General features: G+C 39.8%; 1 protein-coding gene across 1 annotated transcript in view; it reads right to left on the minus strand.

Moving 5' to 3' along the window:
* Efcab3 (EF-hand calcium binding domain 3) overlaps positions 1-25,653 on the minus strand; it is a 418,970-nt gene that overhangs the window by 59,248 nt on the left and 334,069 nt on the right. Inside the window, exons 155-164 of the mRNA XM_085829216.1 lie at positions 25,486-25,539; positions 23,666-23,770; positions 22,597-22,650; positions 22,072-22,176; positions 19,485-19,538; positions 17,565-17,669; positions 16,890-16,943; positions 15,281-15,385; positions 13,726-13,779; positions 1,096-1,200 (exon numbers count right to left, since the gene is read on the minus strand). Of these exons, the coding sequence (XP_085685342.1) occupies positions 1,096-1,200; positions 13,726-13,779; positions 15,281-15,385; positions 16,890-16,943; positions 17,565-17,669; positions 19,485-19,538; positions 22,072-22,176; positions 22,597-22,650; positions 23,666-23,770; positions 25,486-25,539 (795 nt within the window). The remainder of the gene's footprint in view (positions 1-1,095; positions 1,201-13,725; positions 13,780-15,280; positions 15,386-16,889; positions 16,944-17,564; positions 17,670-19,484; positions 19,539-22,071; positions 22,177-22,596; positions 22,651-23,665; positions 23,771-25,485; positions 25,540-25,653) is intronic.

The raw sequence follows: 25,653 nt of genomic DNA on the forward strand, positions 1-25,653 counted from the left end.
GTGGGGGTTGATTATGAAAGCATTGAGCAGAACCCAAGTGCACTGAAGGGCAAAGCATTCTCTGTTTTCTCGTCTTTAATTTGGCTTCATCTCTTTTTCTTCTGCAGTTTTTCTTTTTTCTTTTTTTTTTTTTTACCATTCCATTTTTTAAATTTTCTTCCAGATTCATAAGACTTTAATTTCTTTCAAAGGAACAACAACAACAGCAACAACAAGAACAAGAACAACACAACACGTCTTAAGGTAAGGCTTCTGCACTAAGGCACCTTTTCCTAAGCCTAAACCAGAGCCCAGGAATTATAGAAGTGCTAGCTGGGAGCTTGGCAAAAAGCCCGGAGAAAGAAGGGGTCAACAAAAAAGAGGGGAGATGGGGGATGAGGGAGAGCGGTGAGAGGGGGACTATGGACAAGGCAGAACCATACACACGTATGAAAATGTCATCATAAAACACATCCTATCATATACCAACTGGAATAAGTCATAAAAACTTACTGAAAAGAATCCGAGAAATGCCGGGTAGGATTTGGTCTTTATTTATTTTTAAGTAGGACTCACTGTATAGACCAGGATAGCCTTGCATATGCAGTGGTCAGACTACCTCCGCCTCTGGAGAGCTGGTTGGTATTGGGCCAGAGTGATGGCTCAACAACCAATGTTGAAGACCTGAGTTCAGTCTCAAGGATCAACATTGTGGAAGAAAGAACCTGATTCCACCACTGTCCTCAGACCCTCGCATGTGCACATGGCTTATAGGTGTGTACACACATACACATGTACAAAGAAATGTAAAACAAACAAACAAACAAACAAAAAATTCAGGGACTGCAGGCATGTGTTGTCATGCCTAGTACAAGATTGGGTCTTTTTTTAAAAAATAAATCTTTTAAACTGAGAAGAAATATTTCTAATAGAAGAATTAATAGAAAACCTCAAAACACAAAGTTTAAAATCAACGTGACTTTTTCTTTTTGACAGCAGGAACTCAGGGCAACGGAGAGAGTCTCCATTCCATCTGAGGTTTAGGACAGACTTTAGTCAATGCTTGTCGCATGTGGACATTTTTAGGTGTCCGTGAGAAGAACACAAAACACTTACCAGAGACGGGTAGTTTTTTAAGGAATCTTACGTTTTCTTTGTGTGTCATTTTTATTCCCATGTCTTCTAGAACATTTTTTACCTCTCCTGCATGAATCACATCTCCTTTAGGAAGAAGAAAACACAGTTAGCTGAGACTATAGGATCACATATTTTATAATTCTATATAAATACACTTGTACATAAAACACATCAGGACTCATCCTTGTTGACTTCAAGGGAAAGAGCAAGTGACCCAGAGAGCAAGATGTTTTATTTCAGCTGGGTGTAGTGGTACATGCCAGAAATCCCAGCACTTAGGAGGCTGAGGCAGGAGGACTGGGAGTTTAGTCTGTCTGGGCTATAGGTCAAGATTTTGTCTACAAACAAATAAACTCACTCAAACATGCAATAATAAAATAACAAGAAAAAGAAGATTTAACAAGTAAATGACACTCTCTTGAAGCGGACACTTGTATAACAGACACAATGGGGGTCGCATAACTTCTCAGCAATTTAGATGTTTTGTGAGGGTTAATATAAGTAATTCAACCACTAAGATAACAACTCTATTCCTTTAATATTCAGCCATGTTTGCTATTTTTATGTGCTTTTAATTGGTTATTTTATTTGTTACATTTTAAATGTTATGCCTGTCCCCAGTGTCCCCTCCACAAGCTCCCTATCCTCTCCTCCCTTTCCCTGCCTCCATGAGGGTGCTCACCCTGCCCCCTCCAGCTCCTCCCTCAGGGGCCTAGTTATCCCCTATCCTGGACCATCAAGCCTCCACTGGACCAAGGGACTCCCCTCCCAATGATGCCAGATAAGGCAATCCTCTGCTATATATCCAGTTGGAACCATGGGTACCTCCTGTACTTTTTGGTTGGTAGTTTAGTCCCTGGGAGCTTTGGGGGAATGGGTTCTGGTTGGTTGATATTGTTGTTATTCCTATGAAGTTGCAAACCCCTTCAGCTTCTATAGTCCTCGCCCTAACGTCCCCATTGGGGTCTCCATGTTCAGTTCAATGTTTGGCTATGTACATCTGCATCTGTATTGGTCAGGAATTGGCAAAGCCTCTCAGGAGACAGCTGTATCAGGCTCCTGTCAGCAAGCACTTCTTGGCATCTTCAATAGTGTCTAGGTTTAGTGTCTGCACATGGAATGAGTCCCCAGTTAGGGCAGTCTCTGGATACCCTTTCCTTCAGTCTCTGCTCCACTCTTTGTCCCTGTATTTCCTTTAGACAGGAACAATTCTGTGTTAAAAATTTTGTAGATGGGTGGCTTGCCCCATCCAGGCCTAACCTCTGGATATGGTCTTGACAGGCTCTCCTTCCCTTTGTTAGGTATTTCAGCTAATGTCATCCCTGTGGGGTCCTGGGAGGCTTATGCTTTCCTGGTGTCTGGGACTTTCTCTTTGCTAACCCCTATTCCCCATCCCTCATTGCTACATACCTCTGTTCAATTTCCTGACCCTCTGTACATCTTCTCCAACTCCTCCCATACTGATTCTTCCCTTCTTTTTCCCCACACCCTCTTCTCTTCCTCCCAAGTCCCTCCACTCTCTACTTGCCTTGATTATTTTGTTCCCCCTTCTAAGTAAGACTTAAGCATCCACTCTTTGGTCTTCCTTTCTCTTGAGCTTCATGTGGTCCATGAGTTGTAACATGGGTATTTTATGCTCTTTGCCTAATATCCACTTATCAGTGAGTACATAACATTTGTGTTCTTATTTTAGGATGAAATGTTCTATAGATATCTGTTAAATCCACTTGGTCCATAACTTTTGTTAGTTTCATTGTGTCTCTGTTTAGTTTCTGTTTCCATGATCTGTCCATTGATGAGAGTGTGGTATTGAAATCTCCCACTGTTATTGTGTGAGGTGCAATGTGTGCTTTGAGTAAACTTTCTTTTATGAATGTGGCTGACCTTGCACTTGGAGCATAGATGTTCAGTATTGAGAGTTCTTCTTGGTAGATTTTTCCTTTGATGAATATGAAGTGTCCTTCCTTATCCTTTTTGATAACTTTTGGTTGAAAGTTGATTCTATTCTATATTATAGTGACTACTCCAGCTTGTTTCTTGGGACCATTTATTGGAAAATTGTTTTCCAACCTTTTACTCTGAGGCATTGTCTGTCTTTGATACTGAGGTGTGTTTCCTGTATGCAGCAAAATGCTGGGTCCTGTTTACGTATCCAGTCTTTTATTTTATTTATTTATTTATTTATTTTTTTTGATGAAATCTCCTTTTTTTTGATTTTTAATATTTTTATTACATATTTTCCTCAATTACATTTCCAATGCTATCCCAAAAGTCCCCCATAGCGCCCCCCACTTCCCTACCCACCCATTCCCATTCTTTTGGCCCTGGCATTCCCCTATATTGGGGCATATAAAGTTTTTTATTCTATCTCTTTCTATTGGGGAAGTGAGTCTAATCTATTTGGAGTTCGGTAGCCATCTTGTATGTTTATGGGCATATCTTCTATAATTTTGTTGAAGATATTTACTGGCCCTTTAAGTTGGGAATCTTCAGTCTCTTCTATACCTATTATCCTTAGGTTTGGTCTTTTCATTGTGTCCAGGATTTCCTGGATGCTTTGAATTAGGAGAATTTTGCATTTTCTTTGACTGTTGTGTCAATGTTTTCTATGGTATCTTCTACACCTGAGATTCTCTGTTCTGTCCCTTGTATTCTGTTGGTGATGCTTGCATCTATGACTCCTGATCTCTTTCCTAGGTTTTCTATCTCCAGGGTTGTCTCCCTTTGTGATTTCTTTATTGTTTCTATTTCCATTTTTAGATACTGGATGGTTTTGTTCAATAACTTCACCTGTTTGGTTGTATTTTCCTGTAATTCTTTAAGAGGGATTTTTTTTTTTGTTTCCTCTTTAAGGGCTTCTACCTATTTACCTGTGTTCTCCTGTATTTTTTTAAAGGGAGTTATTTATGTCCTTCTTAAAGTCCTCTATTGGGCTGGTGAGATGGCTCAGTGGTTAAAAGCACTGACTGCTCTTCTGAAGGTCCTGAGTTCAAATCCCAACAACCACATGGTGGCTCAAAACCATCCGTAACGAGATCTGACACCCTCTTCTGGAGTGTCTGAAGACAGCTACAGTTTACTTACATATAATAATAATAATAAAAAGACCTTTATCATCATCATGAGATGCGATTTTAAATCAGAGTCTTGCTTTTGTGGTGTTTTGGGGTATCCAGGGCTCACTGTGGTGGGAGAACTGGGTTCTAATAATGCTGAGTGGCCTTGGTTTCTGTTGCTTATATTCTTGCCCTTCCCTCTTGCCATCTGGTTATCTCTGGTGTTAGCTGGTCTTGCTGTCTCTGACTGTGGCTTGTCCCTCCTGCAAGCCTGTGTGTCAGTACTCCTGGAAGACCAGTTCTCTCTGGGAGGAATTTGGGTATAGAGCTCTGTGGCACAGGATCCACTCTATTCCTTTAAACAAAGATTTTATTTTTTTAATTATGTGTGTGGGTTTGTGTACCTGAGTCAAAAGACTAAGGAGGCCCGAAGAGGCCATCTGATCTCTTAGAGCTAGAGTTACAAGTGGTTAAGAGGTACCTGGTTGGGTATTGGGAACCAAATTGGAGTCCTTTGCAACAGCAAGCAGTGAGCATTGTTAACCACTGAACCACTTCTCCAGCTGTAATAATTCTATTGTTTCACATGGTTTCTCTAGCCACTTGACTGCCTCTTCTTTCCTCTTTAGTCTCTACTGTGGCATGTTTGTAAATGGTAACATAAAGACATAGTAAGCAATTATTTTGAGATTGGCAGGTCAAGAATCATGTTTCCTACAAATACAGATTTTATTTAGTTTTTCTGCTCGCTTATAAAGTAACAGATGTCATTATGGCATTTTCCCTCCTTCCCTCCCTGTTTCCTCTTCTCCTTTCCTGTCTCCTCATCTTTCTTTCTTGTCCTATGTAGTCCAGGCTGGTCTTAAACTTGCTATGTAGTGGAGGATGACCTTGAACTCCATATCTTCCTGCCTCAACAGCCAAGTGCTGGAGTTATAGATCTTAGTCTTCTTCAGTCCCTTAAAGTCTTCACCGTAGAGGTATTTCTCCTCCTTGTTTAGTTTATCCTTAACATTACTTTGTATGTTTAAAATCTGTCATGAATGAGCTCTCTTTAGCCTGACTTCTTTCTTTACACGTTTGTTATTGGTCTATGGAAAGACTATTTATTTTGTATGCTGCTTTTGTATTCTACTACCTACTGAAAATGTTTTATCAGGCCTAAGAGTTTCTGGAAGAGATTTCTGAAAGACACTTTAATGTCCTTTAAGTATAGATTTATGCTGCTATCTCAAGGATCCTTTGAGCTCTTACTTTCTTATTTATATCCATCTTCATTTAATTACTCGGGACTTTGAGCACTGTATTGATCAAGAAATCTGAGAGTGGACATGTTGTCTTGGTCCTGGTTTTAGAAGAAATAGGCATTTTTCCTATTTGGTATGATTTTGAGTCCAGCATATTTCTTTTTTAAAAATTTTTTTATTAGGTATTTTCCTCATTTACATTTCCAATGCTATCTCAAAAGTCCCCCATACCCTCCCCCCCATTCCCCTACCCACTCACTCCCACTTCTTGGCCCTGGCGTTCCCCTGTACTGATGAGGCATATAAAGTTTGCACAACCAATGGGCCTCTCTTCCCAATGATGGCCGACTAGGCCATCTTTTGATACATATGCAGCTAGAGACATGAGCTGCGGGGGGTACTCGTTAGTTCATATTGTTGTTCCACCTATAGGATTGCAGATCCCTTTAGCTCCTTGGGTACTTTCTCTACCTCCTCCATTGGGGGTCCTGTGATCCATCCAATAGTTGACTGTGAGCATCCACTTCTGTGTTTGCTAGGCCCCGACATAGTCTCACAAGAGACAGCTATATCACGGTCCTTTCAGCAAAATCTTGCTAGTGTATGCAATGGTGTCAGCGTTTGGAAGCTGATTATGGGATGGATCCCCAGATATGGCAGTCTCTAGATGGTCCATCCTTTTGTCTCAGCTCCAAACTTTGTCTCTGTAACTCCTTCCATGGGTGTTTTGTTCCCAATTCTAAGAAGGGGTAAAGTGTCCACACTTTGGTCTTCGTTCTTCTTGAGCTTCATGTGTTTTGCAAATTGTATCTTATATCTTGGGTATTCTAAGTTTCTGGGCTAATATCCACTTATCAGTGAGTACATATCATGTGAGTTCTTTTGTGAATGGGTTACCTCACTCAGGATGATGCCCTCCAGGTCCATCCATTTGCCTAGAAATTTCATAAATTCATTCTTTTTAATAGCTGAGTAGTACTCCATTGTGTAAATGTACCACATTTTCTGTATCCATTCCTCTGTTGAGGGGCATCTGGGTTCTTTCCAGCTTCTGGCTATTATAAATAAGGCTGCTATGAACATAGTGGAGCATGTGTCTTTCTTACCAGTTGGAACATCTTTTGGATATACGCCTAGGAGAGGTATTTGCGGGATCCTCCGGTAGTACTATGTCCAATTTTCTGAGGAACCGCCAGACTGATTTCCAGAGTGGTTGTATAAGCTTGCAATCCCACCAACAATGGAGGAGTGTTCCTCTTTCTCCACATTCTCGCCAGCATCTGCTGTCACCTGAATTTTTGATCTTAGCCATTCTGGCTGGTGTGAGATGGAATCTCAGGGTTGTTTTGATTTGTATTTCCCTGATGATTAAGGATGCTGAACATTTTTTCGGGTGCTTCTCTGCCATTCGGTATTCCTCAGGTGAGAACTCTTTGTTTAGCTCTGAGCCCCATTTTTTTTTAATGAGGTTATTTGATTTTCTGGAGTCCACCTTCTTGAGTTCTTTACATATATTGGATATTAGTCCCCTATCTGATTTAGGATAGGTAAAGATCCTTTCCCTATCTGTTGGTGGCGTTTTTGTCTTATTGATGGTATCTTTTGGCTTACAGAAGCTTTGCAATTTTATGAGGTCCACTTGTCAAATCTCGATCTTACAACACAAGCTATTGCCATTCTATTCAGGAATTTTTCCCCTGTGCCCATATCTTCGAGGCTTTCCCCCACTTTCTATAAGTTTCAGTGTCACTGGTTTTATGTGGAGTTCCTTGATCCACTTAGTTCGACCTTAGTACAAGGAGATAGGAATGGATCAATTCACATTCTTCTACATGATAACCACCAGTTGTTCCAGCACCATTTGTTGAATATGCTGTCTTTTTTCCACTGGATGGTTTTTGCTCCCTTGTCAAAGATCAAGTGACCATAGGTGTGTGGGTTCATTTCTGGGTCTTCAATTCTATTCCATTGGTCTACTTGTCTGTCGCTATACCAGTACCATGCATTTTTTTTTTTTTTATCACAATTGCTCTGTAGTACAGCTTTAGGTCAGGCATGGTGATTCCACCAGAGGTTCTTTTAACCCTGAGAAGAGTTTTTGCTATCCTAGGTTTTTTGTTATTCCAGATGAATTTGCAGATTGATTTTTCTATATCATTGAAGAACTGAGTTGGAATTTTGATAGGGATTGCATTGAATCTGTAGATTGCTTTTGGCAAGATAGCCATTTTTACTATATTGATCCTGTCAATCCATGAGCATGGGAGATCTTTCCACCTTCTGAGATCTTCTTTAATTTCCTTCTTCAGAGACTTGAAGTTCTTATCATAAAGATCTTTCACTTCCTTAGTTAGAGTCACGCCAAGGTATTTTATATTATTTGTGACTATTGTGAAGGGTGTTGTTTCCCTAATTTCTTTCTCAGCCTGTTTATTCTTTGTGTAGAGAAAGGCCATTGACTTGTTTGAGTTAATTTTATATCCAGCTACTTCACCGAAGCTGTTTGTCAGGTTTAGGAGTTCTCTGGTGGAATTTTTAGGGTCACTTATATATACTATCATATCATCTGCAAAAAGTGATATTTTGACTTCTTCCTTTCTAATTTGTATCCCCTTGATCTCCTTTTGTTGTCTAATTTCTCTGGCTAGGACTTCAAGTACAATGTTGAATAGGTAGGGAGAAAGTGGGCAGCCTTGCCTAGTCCCTGAATTTAGTGGGATTGCTTCCAGCTTCTCACCATTTACTTTGATGTTGGCTACTGGTTTGCTGTAGATTGCTTTTATCATGGTTAGGTATGGGCCTTGAATTCCTGATCTTTCCAAGACTTTTATCATGAATGAGTGTTGGATTTTGTCAAATGCTTTCTCCGAATCTAACGAGATGATCATATGTTTTTTTGTCTTTGAGTTTGTTTATATAATGGAGTACATTGATGGATTTCCGTATATTAAACCATCCCTGCATACCTGGAATAAAACCTACTTGGTCAGGATGAATGATTGTTTTAATGTGTTCTTGGATTCGGTTAGTGAGAATTTTATTGAGTATTTTTGCATCGATATTCATAAGGGAAATTGGTCTGAAGTTCTCTATCTTTGTTGGATCTTTCTGTGGTTTAGTTATGAGAGTAATTGTGGCTTTATAGACTGGATTGGGTACAGTACCTTCTGCTTCTATTTTGTGGAATAGTTTGTGCATAACTGGAAATAGATCTTCTTTGAAGCTCTGATAGAACTCTGCCCATCTGGTCCTGGGCTTTTTTTGGTTGGAAGACCATTAATGACTGCTTCTATTTCTTTAGGGGATATGGGACTGTTTAGATCATTAACTTGATCCTGATTTAACTTTGGTACCTGGTATCTGTCTATAAATTTGTCCATTTCATCCAGGTTTTCCAGTTTTGTTGAGTATAGCCTTTTGTAGAAGGATGGGATGGTGTTTTGGATTTCTTCAGGATCTGTTGTTATGTTTCCCTTTTCATTTCTGATTTTGTTAATTAGGATGCTGTCCCTGTGCCCTCTAGTGAGTCTGGCTAAGGGTTTATCTATCTTGTTGATTTTCTCAAAGAACCAGCTCCTCATTTGGTTGATTCTTTGAATAGTTCTTCTTGTTTCCACTTGGTTGATTTTTCCCCTGAATTTGATTATTTCCTGCCGTCTACTCCTCTTGGGTTAATTTGCTTCCTTTTGTTCTAGAGCTTTTAGGTGTGTTGTCAAGCTGCTAGTGTGTGCTCTCTCTAGTTTCTTTTTGGAGGCACTCAGAGCTATGAGTTTCCCTCTTAGAAATGCTTTCATTGTGTCCCATAAGTTTGGGTATGTTGTGGCTTCATTTTCATTAAACTCTAAAAAAGTCTTTAATTTCTTTATTCATTCCTTGACCAAGGTATCATTGAGAAGAGTGTTGTTCAGTTTCCACGTGAATGTTGGCTTTCTATTATTTATGTTGTTATTGAAGATCAGCCTTAGTCCATGGTGATCTTATAGGTTGCATGGGACAATTTCAATATTTTTGTATCTGTTGAGGCCTGTTTTGTGACCAATGATATGGTCAATTTTGGAGACGGTACCATGAGGTGATGAGAAGAAGGTATATCCTTTTGTTTTAGGATAAAATGTTCTGTAGATATCTGTTAAATCCATTTGTTTCATAACTTGTTAGTTTCACTGTGCCCCTGTTTAGTTTCTGTTTCCACAATCTGTCCATTGATGAAAGTGGTGTGTTGAAGTCTCCCACTATTATTGTGTGAGGTGCGATGTGTGCTTTGAGCTTTACTAAAGTTTCTTTAACGAATGTGGCTGCCATTGCATTTGGAGCATAGATATTCAGAATTGAGAGATCCTCTTGGAGGATTTTACCTTTGATGAGTATGGTGTCCCTCCTTGTCTTTTTTGATAACTTTGGGTTGGAAGTCGATTTTATTAGATATTAGGATGGCTACTCCAGCTTGTTTCTTCAGACCATTTGCTTGGAAAATTGTTTTCCAGCCTTTCACTCTGAGGTAGTGTTTGTCTTTTTCCCTGAGATGGGTTTCTTGTAAGCAGCAAAATGTTGGGTCCTGTTTGTGTAGCAAGTCTGTTAGTCTATGTCTTTTTATTGGGGAATTGAGTCCATTGATGTTAAGAGATATTAATTGTTGCTTCCTATTATTTTTGTTGTTAGAGTTGGCATTCTGTTCTTGTGGCTGTCTTTTTTGTTTGTTTGTTTTGTTGAAGGATTACTTCCTTGCTTTTTCTAGGACGTGGTTTCCGTCCTTGTATTGTTTTTTTTCTGTTATTATCCTTTGAAGGGCTGGATTCGTGGAAAGATAATGTGTGAATTTGGTTTTGTCATGGAATACTTTGGTTTCTCCATCTATGGCAATTGAGAGTTTTGCTGGGTATAGTAGCCTGGGCTGGCATTTGTGTTCTCTTAGTGTCTGTATAACATCTGTCCAGGATCTTCTGTCATTCATAGTCTCTGGTGAAAAGTATGGTGTAATTCTGATAGGCCTGCCTTTATATGTTACTTGACCTTTTTCCCTTACTGCTTTTAGTATTCTATCTTTATTTATTGCATTTGTTGTTCTGATTATTATGTGTTGGGAGGAATTTCTTTTCTGGTCCATTCTATTTGGAGTTCTGTAAGCTTCTTGTATGTTCATGGGCATCTCTTTCTTTAGGCTTGGGAAGTTTTCTTCTATTATTTTGTTTAAGATATTTGCTGGCCCTTTAAGTTGAAAATCTTCATTTTCATCTACTTCTATTATCTGTAGGGTTGGTCTTCTCATTGTGTCTTGAATTTCCTGGATGTTTTGAGTTAGGATCTTTTTGCATTTTGTATTTTCTTTGATTGTTGTGCTGATGTTCTCTATGGAATCTTCTGCACCTGAGATCCTTTCTTCCATCTCTTGTATTCTGTTGCTGATGCTCGCATCTAAAGCTCCAGATTTCTTTCCTAGGGTTTCTATCTCTAGCGTTGCCTCACTTTGGGTTTTCTTTATTGTGTCTACTTCCCTTTTTAGGTCTAATATGGTTTTGTTCATTTCAGTCACCTGTTTGGATGTGTTTTCCTGTTTTTCTTTAAGGACTTCTACCTGTTTGGTTGTGTTTTCGTGTTTTTCTTTAAGGACTTGTAACTCTTTAGCAGTGTTCTCCTGTATTTCTTTAAGTGAGTTATTAAAGTCCTTCTTGATGTCCTCGACCATCATCATGAGATATGCTTTTCAATCCGGGTCTAGCTTTTAGGGTGTGTTGGGGTGCTCAGGACTGGGTGAGGTGGGAGTGCTGCGTTCTGATGATCATGAGTGGTCTTGATTTCTGTTAGTATTCTTATGTTTGCCTTTTGCCATCTGGTAATATCTGGAGTTAGTCATTATAGTCGTCTCTGGTTAGAGCTTGTTCCTCTGGTGATTATGTTAGCCTCTATCAGCAGACCTGGGAGACTAGCTCTCTCCTGAGTTTCCATGGTCAGAGCACTCTCTGCAGACAAGCTCTCCTTTTGCAGGGAAGGTGTCCACGTGTTTAAGGTGTTCGAACCTGCCTCCTGGCAGATGTTGTATTCACTCACCAGAAGTCCTAAGATCACTTGGAGACTCCTCTAGGGAACTTGGGGGTGTTCAATGACTCCGAGCCCAAGGTGACCAGGTGCTGGTGCTGACTGGAAGGGACTTATGACCCTGGTTAGGCCGGGTTTTCTGCTTCCCTAATTGATGTTGTCTCAGGTCCTGCACGCGATTGGATTGGAGCAGAAGTTGTGTTCCACTCACCAGAGGTCCTAAGATCCCATGGAGAATCCTCTGGGCACCTTGGGGGTGTCTGCCGACTCTGCGCCCAAGGTGACCCAGTGCTGGTGCCAAGTCCAGCATATTTCTTCAATTGCTATTTTATTCAGAACTTTTATCTTGAAGAAAAAATGGCTTTTTGCCAAAAGCTTTTATTTGTAGCTATTGAGTTGACAATGTGATTTCTGTTCTTCAGTGTATGTGATGTATTAAACCTACTGATTTGCATATGCAGAACAAGTCTTGCATTCTGGAGCTTAGACCAGTTTGATCATGACCTGTGATCATAAAGTGTTCTTGAGTTTGATTTGTAGGTATTTTGTCTTATGCATCTATGTTCATCGGGGAAATTGGCCAATGGTTTTCTTGTTGTTGTGTCCTTAACCTGTTTTGTTATCAGAGTAATGTTGGCTTTGCAGAATGAGTCTGTAAAACAAGCTCCTTCTTTGTCTCTTTTGTAGAACAGTTTGAGGAGTATTGGTGTTAGCTACTCCTTTAGTGTTTGCTAAAATCCAGCAGAGAATCCATCCAGTTAGGGCTTTACTTTGTGGGGAGAGTTTTTAATTGTTTCTTCAATCTCATTTTTAATTTTTTTGAGTATGTGTGTGTGTGGTGCATAAACATGTTTCAGTTATGTGTGTATGTATGTATTTATAGGCCAGAGATTGACTTCAGGTATCTTCCTCTATTGTTCTTCACCTTTGTTTTTGAGACAGTTTTTTTTTTTTTTTCCTAACCTGGGATGCACCAATTGGCCAGACTGTCTGGCCAATGAGCTCTCAGGATTTGTCTGTCCTCACGCTTGGGTCAGACAATATATTGATACACCCAGCTTCTTATTTCCTTCCTTCCTCTTATTTACTTTCTTCCTTCCTTACTTCTTTCCTTTTATTCTCTTTTTCTTTCTTTACATGGGTGCTGGAGATCTGAATTCACATACTTTATTGACTGAGGTACGTCTCCAACCTTCTCAGTTTTACTTCTTGTTGTATATCTGTTTAAGTTGTTTGTATTCTTTTGATTTGATTTTGATATGTCATCTCTTTCTTAAGAATGTATCATTAAAAAAAAACAACCCAAACTTTCTAACTTTTTTGGAAATTAAGTTTTTGAAGCATTCCCTAATGATGCCTCAGATTTTACTGGAATCTGTTGTAAAAGATTTTTTCCCTCTAACTTAGGATCTTCCCTTTCTTTTGGTCAGTTTAGCCTTTTCGAAGAAGCAACTTTTTTTGTTGGGCAGTGGTGGTGCACACCTTTAATCCCAGCACTTGGGAAGCAGAGGTAGGTGGATCTCTGGGATCAAGGCCAGCCTAATCTACAAAGCATGTTCCAGAGATAGTCAGGGCTCTACAGAGAAACTATGTCTAAAAAAAAAAAAAAAAAACCAAACCAGCAACAAAATTTTTTATTAATTCTGTGTTATACCTTTAGTCTTCATTAATTTCTACCCCAATCTTTACTTATACCCATTACTCTTGGTTTGTACCTTGAGCTGTATCAGTGGGTTGTTAAATTTAGATCTTTCTGATTTTTTTCCAATATAAACACTTGTGGTTATATATTTTCCTCTGATAATGACCTTGGGTGTATTCAAAAGGTTGTGGTAAGCTGTGCCTTCATTTTCATCTGATCCTAGGGATTGAAAGTTTCCTTTCTGGTTTCTTTGGTGACCCACTGGCAAGTAATTCAAAAATATACTGTCAGTCCCAAGTATTTGTGTTTTTGTCTTGCTATTAGTTTTTAGTTTTATTCCACTGTGATCTAATGAGTTACAAGACACTATTTTCACTTCTTATGGATCCATTAAGACTTCCTTTGTGAGCTCCTATTTCTTGGAGAAGATTCTATAGGCTGCTGAGAAACAAGTGAATTTTCTGTGCTTGTTGCATGGAATACTCTATAGATAGCTGTTAAGTCTGTTTGATCTATGGTATATTTTAAGCCTGAAATTCCTTTGATTTCTATTTGTTATGTTAAAATATAGTTAAATATAAAATATAAGACCACACAATATAATTAATACTCATGTTAACAGCTTACTCACCTAAAACATTTCTAACTTCTTTCATCAACACTTGGTATTCAACCTTCCCATTTCCTTTAAGACAAAAACCCCATAAAACAGATTTATAGAAAATATAAAATTATTAAATTGTGACTTATAAACAGAAACCTATATTCATTCACTTGAAAACATGAAACTAATATTTTTCATGTCAGATCCTCATCAACTTAATTAATATAACTACTTCTGTCTACAGGACAAGAATCCATATAATGCAATGCAAGACAAAGCATACAACACTCCTTAAATCTAGTCTTGAATCCATTGTTAGTCTTTTTTGATAAAAGAGGGTACTGGTGGACTCCTGGCTAATCTTAGAACTTCACCATGATTGCTGTCACATCCATATGTTCAGTTACTGCTCACTTATAGTGACAGAACTTTGCAATGACCATTCTCATATACTATATATTTCACTTCTTTATTCAGTATTTCTCAAATTAAAGTGGAAAGCCACTGGATACATTTAAAACAGTTTGTAAAATTGTAAATTTGAAAGCACTGGATGGGAGATGCTGCCCCTGAAACAACCAAGACTTAAAGTTGCCGTAGACAGTCTCTTCCATTATGATGTGGTCATGGGAACACAGTGTGTTTGTACTGTTGTGTTATTCTTAGTATCCCAACACTGATAGTAACCCTCAGAATGAGCTACCAGTGATCAGTCTATATTCCTACTGTTATCTAACTGTTAGTGTAGTGGCTTATAGGAGACAATGCTACACAAACATTTACTTAATAGTTACATCAAAATGCAAATGCATTATGGTTAATGAATTTACCTTAAAACCAACTTGTCTTCTTGCTTCAACCTCCTCAGTTTGAGACTATGCCATCACACCTGTCTCTGATTTTGTTCTTACTGGCACTATATTACTATAACATTTTAACTTTTTAAAATTCTAATAACGCATGGCAGCATAGCATAATGGCTCCTTTCTAGAAGCCAGGTGTGGTGGCTTACACCTTGAATCTTTGTACTTGGGAGTCCAAAGCAGGAAGATCACAAGTTTGAGGTGAGCCTGAGCTACATAAAGAGAACTTGTCTCAAAAATTCAAAAAGAAAAAAATATTCTGGAACCAGATAACCTGAGCTTTCTTGGCTTCACCACTTTCTAGCTCTCTGAGTTTTGCTAAGTGACATCTTAGTTTCTTTGTATGTAAAATAGAGGTAAAAATAGAACCTAATTTACAGAACACTACTTGGAAAAGTCAACAAGCTAATTATCTGTAACAGGCTTAGAATAATTCCTTACATGTGTTCCTTGCATGCTGCTCACTATTGGATTATCACTATGGACCAAAACTTAATATCCCAAATATTCCTGTTTGAACTTGGTATTTCCTGTGGTGCTAAGTGGAAACTAGACATTTGTCATCTGTGTAGATGCTCTCTGTGACCACTGGGTTCAGTCTGGTAGCTATGTGTGAGGACCTTACATTTTATCTCCTTTTTTTTTTCATGGGCACCCTGTCCCCATCCCAGACCTACCACTAGGTTCATGTTGCAAAGTTTACTAGGAGGTAAACTCACGATCAGCTGGTAGTTTGTCTATCACTGTCTGCATTTCCTTGTTGTTGAGCCGAAAGACTGCCTTTTTAAAGAAGGTTTCCACCTTGCTTGTAGGTATCCTTAAGTCTTAGGGAAGAAGGATTTGAGAAATATAATGGTTCAGAGTCAGTAGGTCATTCAAGGTCATGCTTAAGTGTCAGTGCTGTTCAGAGTACAAGGAGCAAAGGTCATTTAAACTATTTTAGTGACAGTGTCCTGTGGGTTCCTAACTCTTGTTCTTGAGGTTCTGTTACAGTTGTGTGAGTGTGCTGCATGTACTGACAACTAAATTAAGGGAGGTCCACGTGCTAAACAAACTCAATCTCCCTGACCTTGAACCTAGCTTTCAGAAGGAATTTTAAGAGAAGGAAGTAAGGAGTTTGGGCATTTCTATTACAGACTCAAATTGGGATTTGTCAATGAACCTTTATAATAAGATTTGAAACTTGAAAATAATGGAGAAAAATAAAGTTTGTGGACTTAATGCATCACAATCCTCTAGGAAATCTTTTGTTTTAAAGTTAGATATTTTTATTTTAAGTCAATTAGTATGTGTGTGTGTGTGTGTGTGTGTGTGTGTGTAGAATGTCCCTGTGTTGCCGTGTGTAGGCGGAGGTCAGATGACGATTCTCAGGGATCAGTTTCCCCTTCCCACTGGGTTCCAGGAATCGGACTCACACCCTCAGTCTGCACAGCAAGCACCTTTACTGGATAAACCATTCTTCTGACCCAAAGTAAAATTTTAACTGATACGTGGGAACAAACAAAAGTCCCAACAGACAAGAGAATGTGCTCTTCCAAGCCACACTTACACATCAACCATTCAGTCAGGTCGAACACATTTATTTTCCCAAACATTTGTTATTTCTTCATGGCTAAATCCCTCCAAATTCTTTTTTTCCTGTCTTTCTGAAATGATGCTGTTGTCTGTAGTGGCCTTGCTGTCCAGTAGCCAGGAGGGCATCTTTTTCCCATTTGAATTCTCTTCTTCTCTCCCTGGCTTTAAACCATCGTTCTCATCTAAGATTCTTTGAGACCAAGGTCTTTAGATCACATATGTAAATGAGATCATTAGGTGTCTGTTTTGTTTTTTTTTTTGTGGGGATGCCTGTCTTATTTCACTTAACACAATGGTCTCCATTTCCATTCATGCTATTGTAAATAATGAAATTTTACTTATTTTTTTCTAATTGCCAAGTGGTATTCTGTTCTCTACAGGCACCGATTTTTCTTTAGCCATTGTTTACATTTTTTTTTTTTAGTTATTATAATACCATGGGAAACTTTTTAATAACATCTCTCCCCCTAAAGACCATCCCTGGAAATTCAAGGTCAATACTGCTGGAAAAGGACCTTAAGCTCTAGGAACTATTTTTCCTGATGGTTCTAATGTATGGCTTAATATAGGAACCGTTGTTTCTAGGTCTATTACAGGGAAACCATTTTGATGGCCATAGTCTGTCTAAAGAATTCAATAGTAAGGACGGCAAAATTAAGAATCTGAAAACCATAAAGTAGGGAGAGTTTTGACAACAGCATGGCCTAAGGACTCCAGTGTCCATGACATGAAAAGTCCCATCATGCCCCTTACCTTTAATTGTCTCCAATTCTTGTATCAACCTTTTCTTGTACAGTCTTCCATGGCCTACAAGATGGAAAAATTTCAAGTCTCAGGAAATGATGCAGTTACTCAAAAGTCTACAACTTAAAAGCAGAAACTTAGGTCAGGCGTGGTGACGCACGCCTTTAATCCCAGCACTTGGGAGGCAGAGGCAGGCGAATTTCTGAGTTTGAGGCCAGCCTGGTTTACAGGACAGCCAGGGCTACACAGAGAAACCTTGTCTTGAAACAAAACAAAACAAAACAAAACAAAAAACAAAAAACAGCCGGGCGTGGTGGCGCACGCCTTTAATCCCAGCACTCGGGAGGCAGAGGCAGGCGGATTTCTGAGTTCGAGGCCAGCCTGGTCTACAAAGTGAGTTCCAGGACAGCCAGGGCAATAAAGAGAAACCCTGTCTCGAAAAACCAAAAAAAAAACAAAAAACAAACAAACAAAAAACAAACAAACAAACAAGAAGCAGAAACTTTCAAAGTGCTTTCTTCTAGCATTGAAATATTTTCACTCTAAAAATAAAACATAGGAATGGAAACAGATCTCAGCTGGGTGACACGTTGGGGGCAGGTGGCATGCTGCATCTTTACTAGTCACATAAGTTCGGATGCTTAACACTTCTCCAGGGTTCCTCTGGTATCCTGTGATACTCACCATCCGTCGGCAGTTTACCCAGGAGTTTCATCGTCTTGTCTTCTGTGAGTTCCACCCCTATATCATCCAGGAATTCTGGCAGGTCTCCAAGATCGATCTTCTCACCTTTGAAAAGAGAAAAGTTCTAGCAGTTGAAAATTTGAAGAATGATGCTTCTATATATTACAGAAAACAGACAAACAAACAAAAACAACAACAACAAAAGCCTATCCTTGTTAAGTAAATAGTGATGAACTCAAGTTGGCAAGAATGTAAGAAATTACTTGTAGCTGGCCTTCATTACTCTGTGGGTCCTTCATTTTTTCCTACTCTTTATCCCCCTGGCTTCACCCCCTATCAGGGGAGAAGATAGAGATCCTTGAATCTATAGTACAAATGTTGTGTCTAGTATAAAGGACATCAATTAAGGCAAATTGTAGAGGCTTTGACCAAAACAGTGATGACCAAAGGTAGGTTGGATAATTAGGTGCAAACATTTATCCACAAATTGGAAGGCGGAGGGCATGTACCGACAAGGGAAATGGTACAGATTGTAATATAACTTTATGAAACAATTAGAATCTGATTTTTCCATTGGTGTATGTGTGGCATACATGTATGCTGTGCACGCAGTTGTGTGCGTGTATATACACCTAGGCAGGAATATACAGAGGCCAGAGGGAGAATGTTGGTTTCTCAAGCAGCCTGTAAGCTTCAGTAATTCCCACTTCCACATCACAGCACTGGGGTTACAAGGGCCAGTGTGGCCATGCTGGCATCTTATGTGGACTCTGGGATTCAAGCTCAGGTCCTCACGTCTGTACAGCAAGTGCTCTTACCCACAGAGCTGCCCCTGTCACCCCTACCCCCAGGCTTCTCTACCACTCATGTCACTCTATGATGCTTTCAAAAAGCCTTAACTCAGCTGGCTTTCCATCGGATCTTTCTGAAGTGGTGGCTCTCCCTTCTTTCTTCTTGTCAGCAACTACCACCCACTGTAGATGCTGGGCTTTCTCTGTAAGGTGAGCTCACCTCTATACTTGGCCAGGAATACTAGATTAGAGGGATTAAATTTTTTCAAGACTATAATGTAAAGTGCTGAAGGGAAATATGTGGGAGCCTAAATGACCTCAAATGTGGGTAAAAAACAAAGTCCTGAGAAGTCTGTGGTAACACCCTCGTACCTCCTATGAGGATATAAATAACCACATATCTGGGCCCCTTCAACCTTCCATGACTGTGTCGAACTTTCTCGGAGGTTGGTTCTTTTCTAGCTTGATGTTCTGGTCTAGGCAGACGAATTCAAAGCCAGCGGAAATAAATTCCTGTTTTTAGTCCCCTGGAACCTAAATGTAATGTGTCTGTTTGGAGAGGAGGGCTGGGAGGCTGTGCTCATCTGTTCCAATGGTTGGGGAAAGAGGCACGAGGGCTGTTTTTAAGAGACTCTGTAAAGTTGGATCCCTGGGGTTTCCAGAGCTTGCCTGTCAGCAGCTCTGGGGATTACAAGCCACAGTGGAACCACTTCTGCATCTGCTAACTGCTTTTGACAGGACATGAACCTTCCAACACGGCCTATTCTTATGGTTTACGCTAAACGGTTCCAAGTACTTCTCACCTTAACCTTTATACTTCTCCCACTGCTAGAAAGGTCCACTCTGGAAAACACAGATGCACCTCCTCAGGGTCAGTTCCTGTGCTTGCTCCCCTGTAAAACCACCTCTGGTCACTCTTTCCTGGACCTAAGCCACCATTAAGAGCCTTTTCCATTTGTGAGGCTTTTAACATAACACCTATGATATTATTGTATTTATTTATACATATTTTCCCTCAACCATGGAAGATTCAACCCCTTGAAGCTCCTGGATGGTTGATTTGTATAGATCTATATACTTATTATCTATAGGTCTCTTAATAGATGCTCAGTAGTGATTAGTAACCCACCTGTATACACGTCCCCCTTTTCCATTATGTCTTTCAAACGAGTCAACCCATAAACTGTAAAGCAAGACAGAGTTTATGCATAAAATGAAAACATACATAGGAAAAGATATAAAGCTATATACGGAAGTAAAACGTAGAAATCTAGCCAATTTTCAATATTTGATTTTGAATTCTACCCTGCTTTTGTTCAATTGAAAATGGGGAAAGACAGAACTCGCATTATGAGGATCACAGTGACATCATGTTGTTTATGTCACTGTTTGTTCTGTCAAGACAGTAAGGCACACCGAGGAGGAGGGTGGGCTAATGCTGACAGTGGCTTTTGCTTTCCTATTGGGAAGAATTCCACATCACTGATTACAAAGCTCACAATCGGCTTAAATGGATCAAGTGCTATAAGGGAAATTGAGGCTTGAGACACCAACAAGGCTGTGCTCTGTCCCAGGAAAGATTTGGCTTCAGCTGTCATTCTTCCACTAGCCACGTTCAATATGGATGGGCATATTTGACAAATTCAGTAAACTTTAATAATAAGTGCTTATTCACTGAGACAGGGTGTCATTTATCATAGGCTGGAATTCTCTGTGGGTTGAGGGTGACCTTGAACTTCTGGTCCTCCTGCCTTTGCCTCCTGAGAGCTGGGGCTATGGATTCGTGCCAATATGCCCAGCTTTAATAAGGTAATGTTATTTGATTTACTTTAATTAGGTTATTAAAAAATATGAGACTGTGTCTTTCTATGTAGAGTCTACATAGGTCTGTAATTCTATTTAGTTGGCCTCAAACTTGTGGTGGTCCTTCCAATTCTCAAGTCCTGGGATTTCAAGACACCCTGCTAAACAGAGCTGCTACACGCTGCTACACAGGGCTATTTAAAGCAGACAGCACAGTGCTAGTGCCTTGCAGAAGTAAGTCTCTCTCCCTTCCCTTCTTCCCTTCTTTGCTCCTGGGATGATGTCTTATTTATCTTCCTATTCTCATTCAGTCCAACAAGTGGCTACTGGCAAGCCAGACACAGGTCTCTTATGGGATCAAGTATGCCTCAGGGAAAGTGCTGATATTTTCAGAACTAAACTAGTTCCAGCATTTCACTACCATTTCTAGACAGCTGGAAAACAAGCTACAAAAAAAGTATGTCCTTGGTGACCAGATTTTCCAGAGGCGACACCATCACCACCAGCTACAGAAAGGAAAAGGACTATACAGGAATACAACAAATGACTTCATGCTGACACTAGACAATTCAGATGAAATGGACACACAGGCATAAATTACCAAATCTGACTCCAGAGGAAGAAGACTAAACTTTAAAGCCTGGCTTCAGGCCCTTCTGGCAACCTGCCTGTTCATCCTCCCACTCTGGGCACTTCGAAACTTGAAGCGTACATTCTAGCTTTGAGGAAACACCTGTTCTTTTCCTAATGTTCTATCTATAGTGCATGAATACTTCAGCACACACTTTTCTTCCTCAGCGGTAATGTCTTTATTAGTAGAAAGTTGACAGCTCTGACAGCTTTCTCTGATCCTTTTTCTGGCAAACAGTTTTTTGTTTTTCAGAATTTCAGTGAAGGCATTTTTTAGTGTTATACTACAATTAGTTAGCATTATGATGATATCTTGGTCTCTAGGCTTCCTTACTAGTTTATGGAATAGAGGCTAGACAACCTGTGTTGTTGTTATAATATTCCTAATGCATAGATTGGCATTCAACAGATCTCGCTGCATGAGGTGATAAGATCTGGAGGATTAAATTTAACTTTTAAAATGTTTTTATTTGTATGTATATGAGTGTTTTGCCTGCATGTGTGCATGTGCAGCATAGGCTTGCGGAATCCAGTAGAGGGCATCATATTCCCTGGAAACAGAGTTATAAGCTGTTGTGAGCAGCCAGAGGGATGCTGAGAACTGAGCTCAGTCCTCTCCCAGAGAAGTACATTCTCCTAACCAGTGAGTCATCTCTCCAGCTCCTAAACTTTAAAATAAGATTTGTTTTTATTATCATAAATTTTGTTTTGTGTGCGTGTATGTGTGCCCATGAACATGACTGCAGGTGTGTGTGTGTGTGTGTGTGTGTGTGTATGTGTGTGTGTGTGTATGTGTGTGTATGTGTGTATGTGTGTGTATGTATGTGTGTGTGTATGTGTGTGTGTATGTGTGTGTGTGTGTATGTGTGTGTATGTGTGTATGTGTGTGTATGTATGTGTGTGTGTATGTGTGTGTGTATGTGTGTGTATGTATGTGTGTGTGTGTGTGTGTATGTGTGTGTGTATGTGTGTATGTGTGTGTGTTCAGGTGCATGTGCACGTGTATGAGTGCAGGGGTCTCTGGAGCCAGAAGAGATGCTCTGAAGTGGGAGTAACAGGTTGTAGTTAGCTGCCCATGATGGCTGCTGTGAACAGGAGTGTGTTAGAAGAACCAAGATTGTCCTCAGTAGGTCAGCCGCTTCTCCAGCCTTGAGGATGAAACGTTCTTTTAGTTTTTTTTGTTGTTGTTGTTGGTTTTTTTTTTTTTCTGAAGTACTTCTGTGAAAATCCAAATTTGCTCTTTGAAATTCTCATATATAAATCCAGAGGTAGGAGCAACTTACTGTTAGTGGGTACGTAATTCATGAAGTCTTCGTATTCGCTCGACTCAAGATCATAGCCTATGTTTTCCATTAAAGCCTTTATTTTTTTCAGATCAATGTAAACGTCTTAAGAAAAGCAAGGGAAAGAGAAAAGCAGTTGAGAATGCGAGTCATGCCCATGTATTAATTAGAGTGTGAGCAATAAAAGGAATGACATCAAGGAAAGCAGTGTCCTAGGACTCTGCACCAGAACTGGCTCCCTCATCCCACCCATGGCCTCCTAACTACCGCTCTGCCAAGACATCTCTAAGGAGCTGGGTAAGTCTTCTGCAGTTCTATCCAGAGACTACTCAGACTTACAACTCTCATAAAAATAGACTTGAGTTGGTGTGACCACACTGGAAAACCATGTTTTCCCAGGTTGTGTTTAAAGCAGCAGATGACCGAGCAACTTAAGAATCAAAGCAAGTTAGCAAATAGAGTTGTCATTGCCCAAAATGTAAAAAGCGAAACATGGAGTCCAGTTTTCCCCAGTTTCTAACTCACCAGGGAGACCCTTGATGGTGTCCATCAGCTTGTACTTGAACACCTTCCCGGTAGCTGCAAAGCAAGGCACACCAGCTGCACTGTTGTACCCAAGACACAGCTTAATGTCTGGGGCTCAGGAAGCAGCTCAAAGGGTTTTCTTTATATTTTTTCTATTTATAGCCCAAGATAAAAATTGAAGAAAGCTCTTAAGATAGTCAATCTATCTAATTGAAAAACGGTAGACAGATGGGTGTCCCTCCCTCCTTTTCTCCTGCCCTTAGCAGACAACAGGGATGCCTAAACACCCACATTAATTGTGGCACCGTTCTTACTACTCAACACTGGAGTCAGCTTAGGTGCTAGTCAGCAGATGTGGAGAGAGAGAAAAATGGTTGTATTATTTAACCGTAAAGAAGACCAAAATCTTGAATTTCAGTCATTTGCACAGAATGGACAGAACTGTGTATCATGACACTAAGTGATAAGTGAGCCAGATTTGTAAGGATGAGTCCCATGCTTGCTTGCTTTTCTTCATTTGCAGAATTGTGTGTGTTGCAGGGGATCAACCCTAGCGCCTTGGCTACACGAGGCAAAAACTCTACCATTGATCAATACTTCCTGCTCTCATATGCAGAATCTAAAAAAACGGACACGAACATAAGGAATCCTATTTGTTGGGAAGGGAGGGCATTGTGGAGGACAGCAGAAGACGAAGAGAGGATCTAGCATGGTCAAAGTACATTGAATGTATGTTCATATATATGATGAAACCTCATATTTTATATAAAAGTACATGCTAACAATAAAACAAAATATTTAATAGCCACAATCAAGTGCTTATTTATCAAAATAAATAACATCAAAATTTATATTAATATTTTATGCTTAAAACTCTTATCTTTGAGAAAAAAACTCTTATCTTCACATTCATTATTTTGTCTAATCCCCACTATTATACCTAAACTATATATTGTAGACCTCGTTTTTTTCACCTTTGTGACACTGGCACCTAAGAACAGCTACTAGTTTTGACTAGGTCAGTAAACAGCTCATTGGTAAATTAAATACTTGCTGAGTTAGGACTTACCATCAAGTGGCACAGACTTCATGAGTACTCTGTTTTCTCTTAGGTGGAGTATTAACCCAATGTTTTTAAGGATTTTGTTCACGTCACTCTGGTCAATTTCTTCTCCTAGGGAAAGAGAATGGCAGTGAAATTGTTAAATGACAACTGTAAGTATTAACAAAACCACAATGCCTATGTAGCATCATAAAATATAAAAATTTTAAAAACAATGACAAAGGGGCTGGAGAGATGGCTCCCAGTGAAGAGAATGGCTGCTCTGCTAGGTGATCCACATTCAACTCCAATAACCTGCATGCTGGTTTGCAATCATCCAGTCCCAAGGGATCCAATGGCCTCTTCTGGTCTCCATGGGCACTGTACACACACACACACACACACACACACACACACACACACACACACATACGCTACCCAGACACGAGTGCAGGCAAAACACCCCTACATATCATATAAAAACAAATCTCAAAAATATTTTTAAAAAAAAACAACAAAAACACTTAAGTGTTTCAGGAGAATGACAGAAATGTCACTTCTTTCCCGTTAAAGGAGCTCTTCAACTTGGGGACAGGAAACAAGCATACCAGAAGTTGGTTTTTCTGCAAACACCACTAAGTAAGCTGGTGTCCATCATTCTGCTTGTACCTAATAATTATTCTTATTTTTGCCTGAATTATTCTCTTGCCCATAAGTGTAAATCTGTCATGTCATTTTGCTATTAAGACAGTAGGAAAAGAAAGCATGTTTCAAGCCAGCTGTGGTGGCTGTCAGGTCTAATCCTAGCGCACAGGAGGCTGAGGTGGGAAGCAGGAGGCTTGCTGTGAGTTTGAGGCCAGCCTGGGCTGTGTAGTGATTTTAAGGCAGCTTAGGCTCCAGTACAACCTTGCCTTAAGAAACAAAAAGTCCAAAATTTTTTTGTTTTGATTAAACAAACAAAATAAAACACACCCAAAAACAAATAAAGAAAAATTACATTACTGGGAAAGTTCAAAGAATATGGACTTGCTGTTGTGGGATTTCTCTGTTGGCTTTAAAATAAGAGACAGGCTAGGTGTGATGGCCTTTAATTCCAGCATTAGGGAGACAGAGGCAGGTAGATCTCTGTGAGTCTGAGGCCAGACTGATCTACAAAATGAATTCCAGGACAGCCAGGGAAGATAAACCCTGTCTTGAAACACAAAAACAAAAACAACTCGTTTTATAGTAAGAGACCCATTTTAAAATTAGTTTATTTATTTATTAGTGATCACTGAATTCCCACCCATGCATGCCAGTGGCATGCGTGTGGAGACCAGAAAACAGTTTTGTAGAGGTAATTCTCTCCTTCCACTGGGGGTTGTGAGGCAGTGCCTTCACTTGGTGAATCAGCTTACTGGCTCAATTTTTAAAAGTAAATTTTAAATTGATTCATTGTGGATTTCACACCGTGCACCTAAATCCCACTCATCAACCTGTCCCTTCATAGTCACTCTCGCCACCTCCCTAAAAGAAAACAAAAAACAAAACAAAAGTGTTGGAGTGGACCAACTCAAAGCCCTGAATCTAGGCCTGGGTGGTAGTTGAGTTGGTCAGCCTGTCAGCTCTCTGTCACCCACACCACCAGGGGGAGTTCTCCAGCACCAGCAAGGAGTAGGGCCAGCTCTCCTGCTCTCATGTCCTTGGGTGGGCTCTGGACTATGTTTTTGAGACAGTATTTCACTACCCAGCCCAGGTTGGTCTTAAAACCACAAGAATCCTCCTTGCTGAGCCATGGTATTATAGGCATGTGCATCACACCAGGCAAGAGATCATCCTGACATTGTCTCCCCGTCCCTTCTCCTCACCTAAATATGAATCTACTTCTTTCAGAAGCAAATCCAGTTGGATTTTCTTGTTACCTGAAATGCAAGATGGCTCTTAGACACTGTCTTGATATGGATTGAATATCAGTCTCTCAAAATGTGTACATTGGAACTCTAATTCTTTATGGGACTGTATTTGGAAATATGGTC

The sequence above is a fragment of the Mus caroli genome, unplaced genomic scaffold, assembly GCF_978045245.1.
Source record: "Mus caroli unplaced genomic scaffold, Mus_caroli_1 scaffold_13, whole genome shotgun sequence".
NCBI lineage: Eukaryota > Metazoa > Chordata > Mammalia > Rodentia > Muridae > Mus > Mus caroli.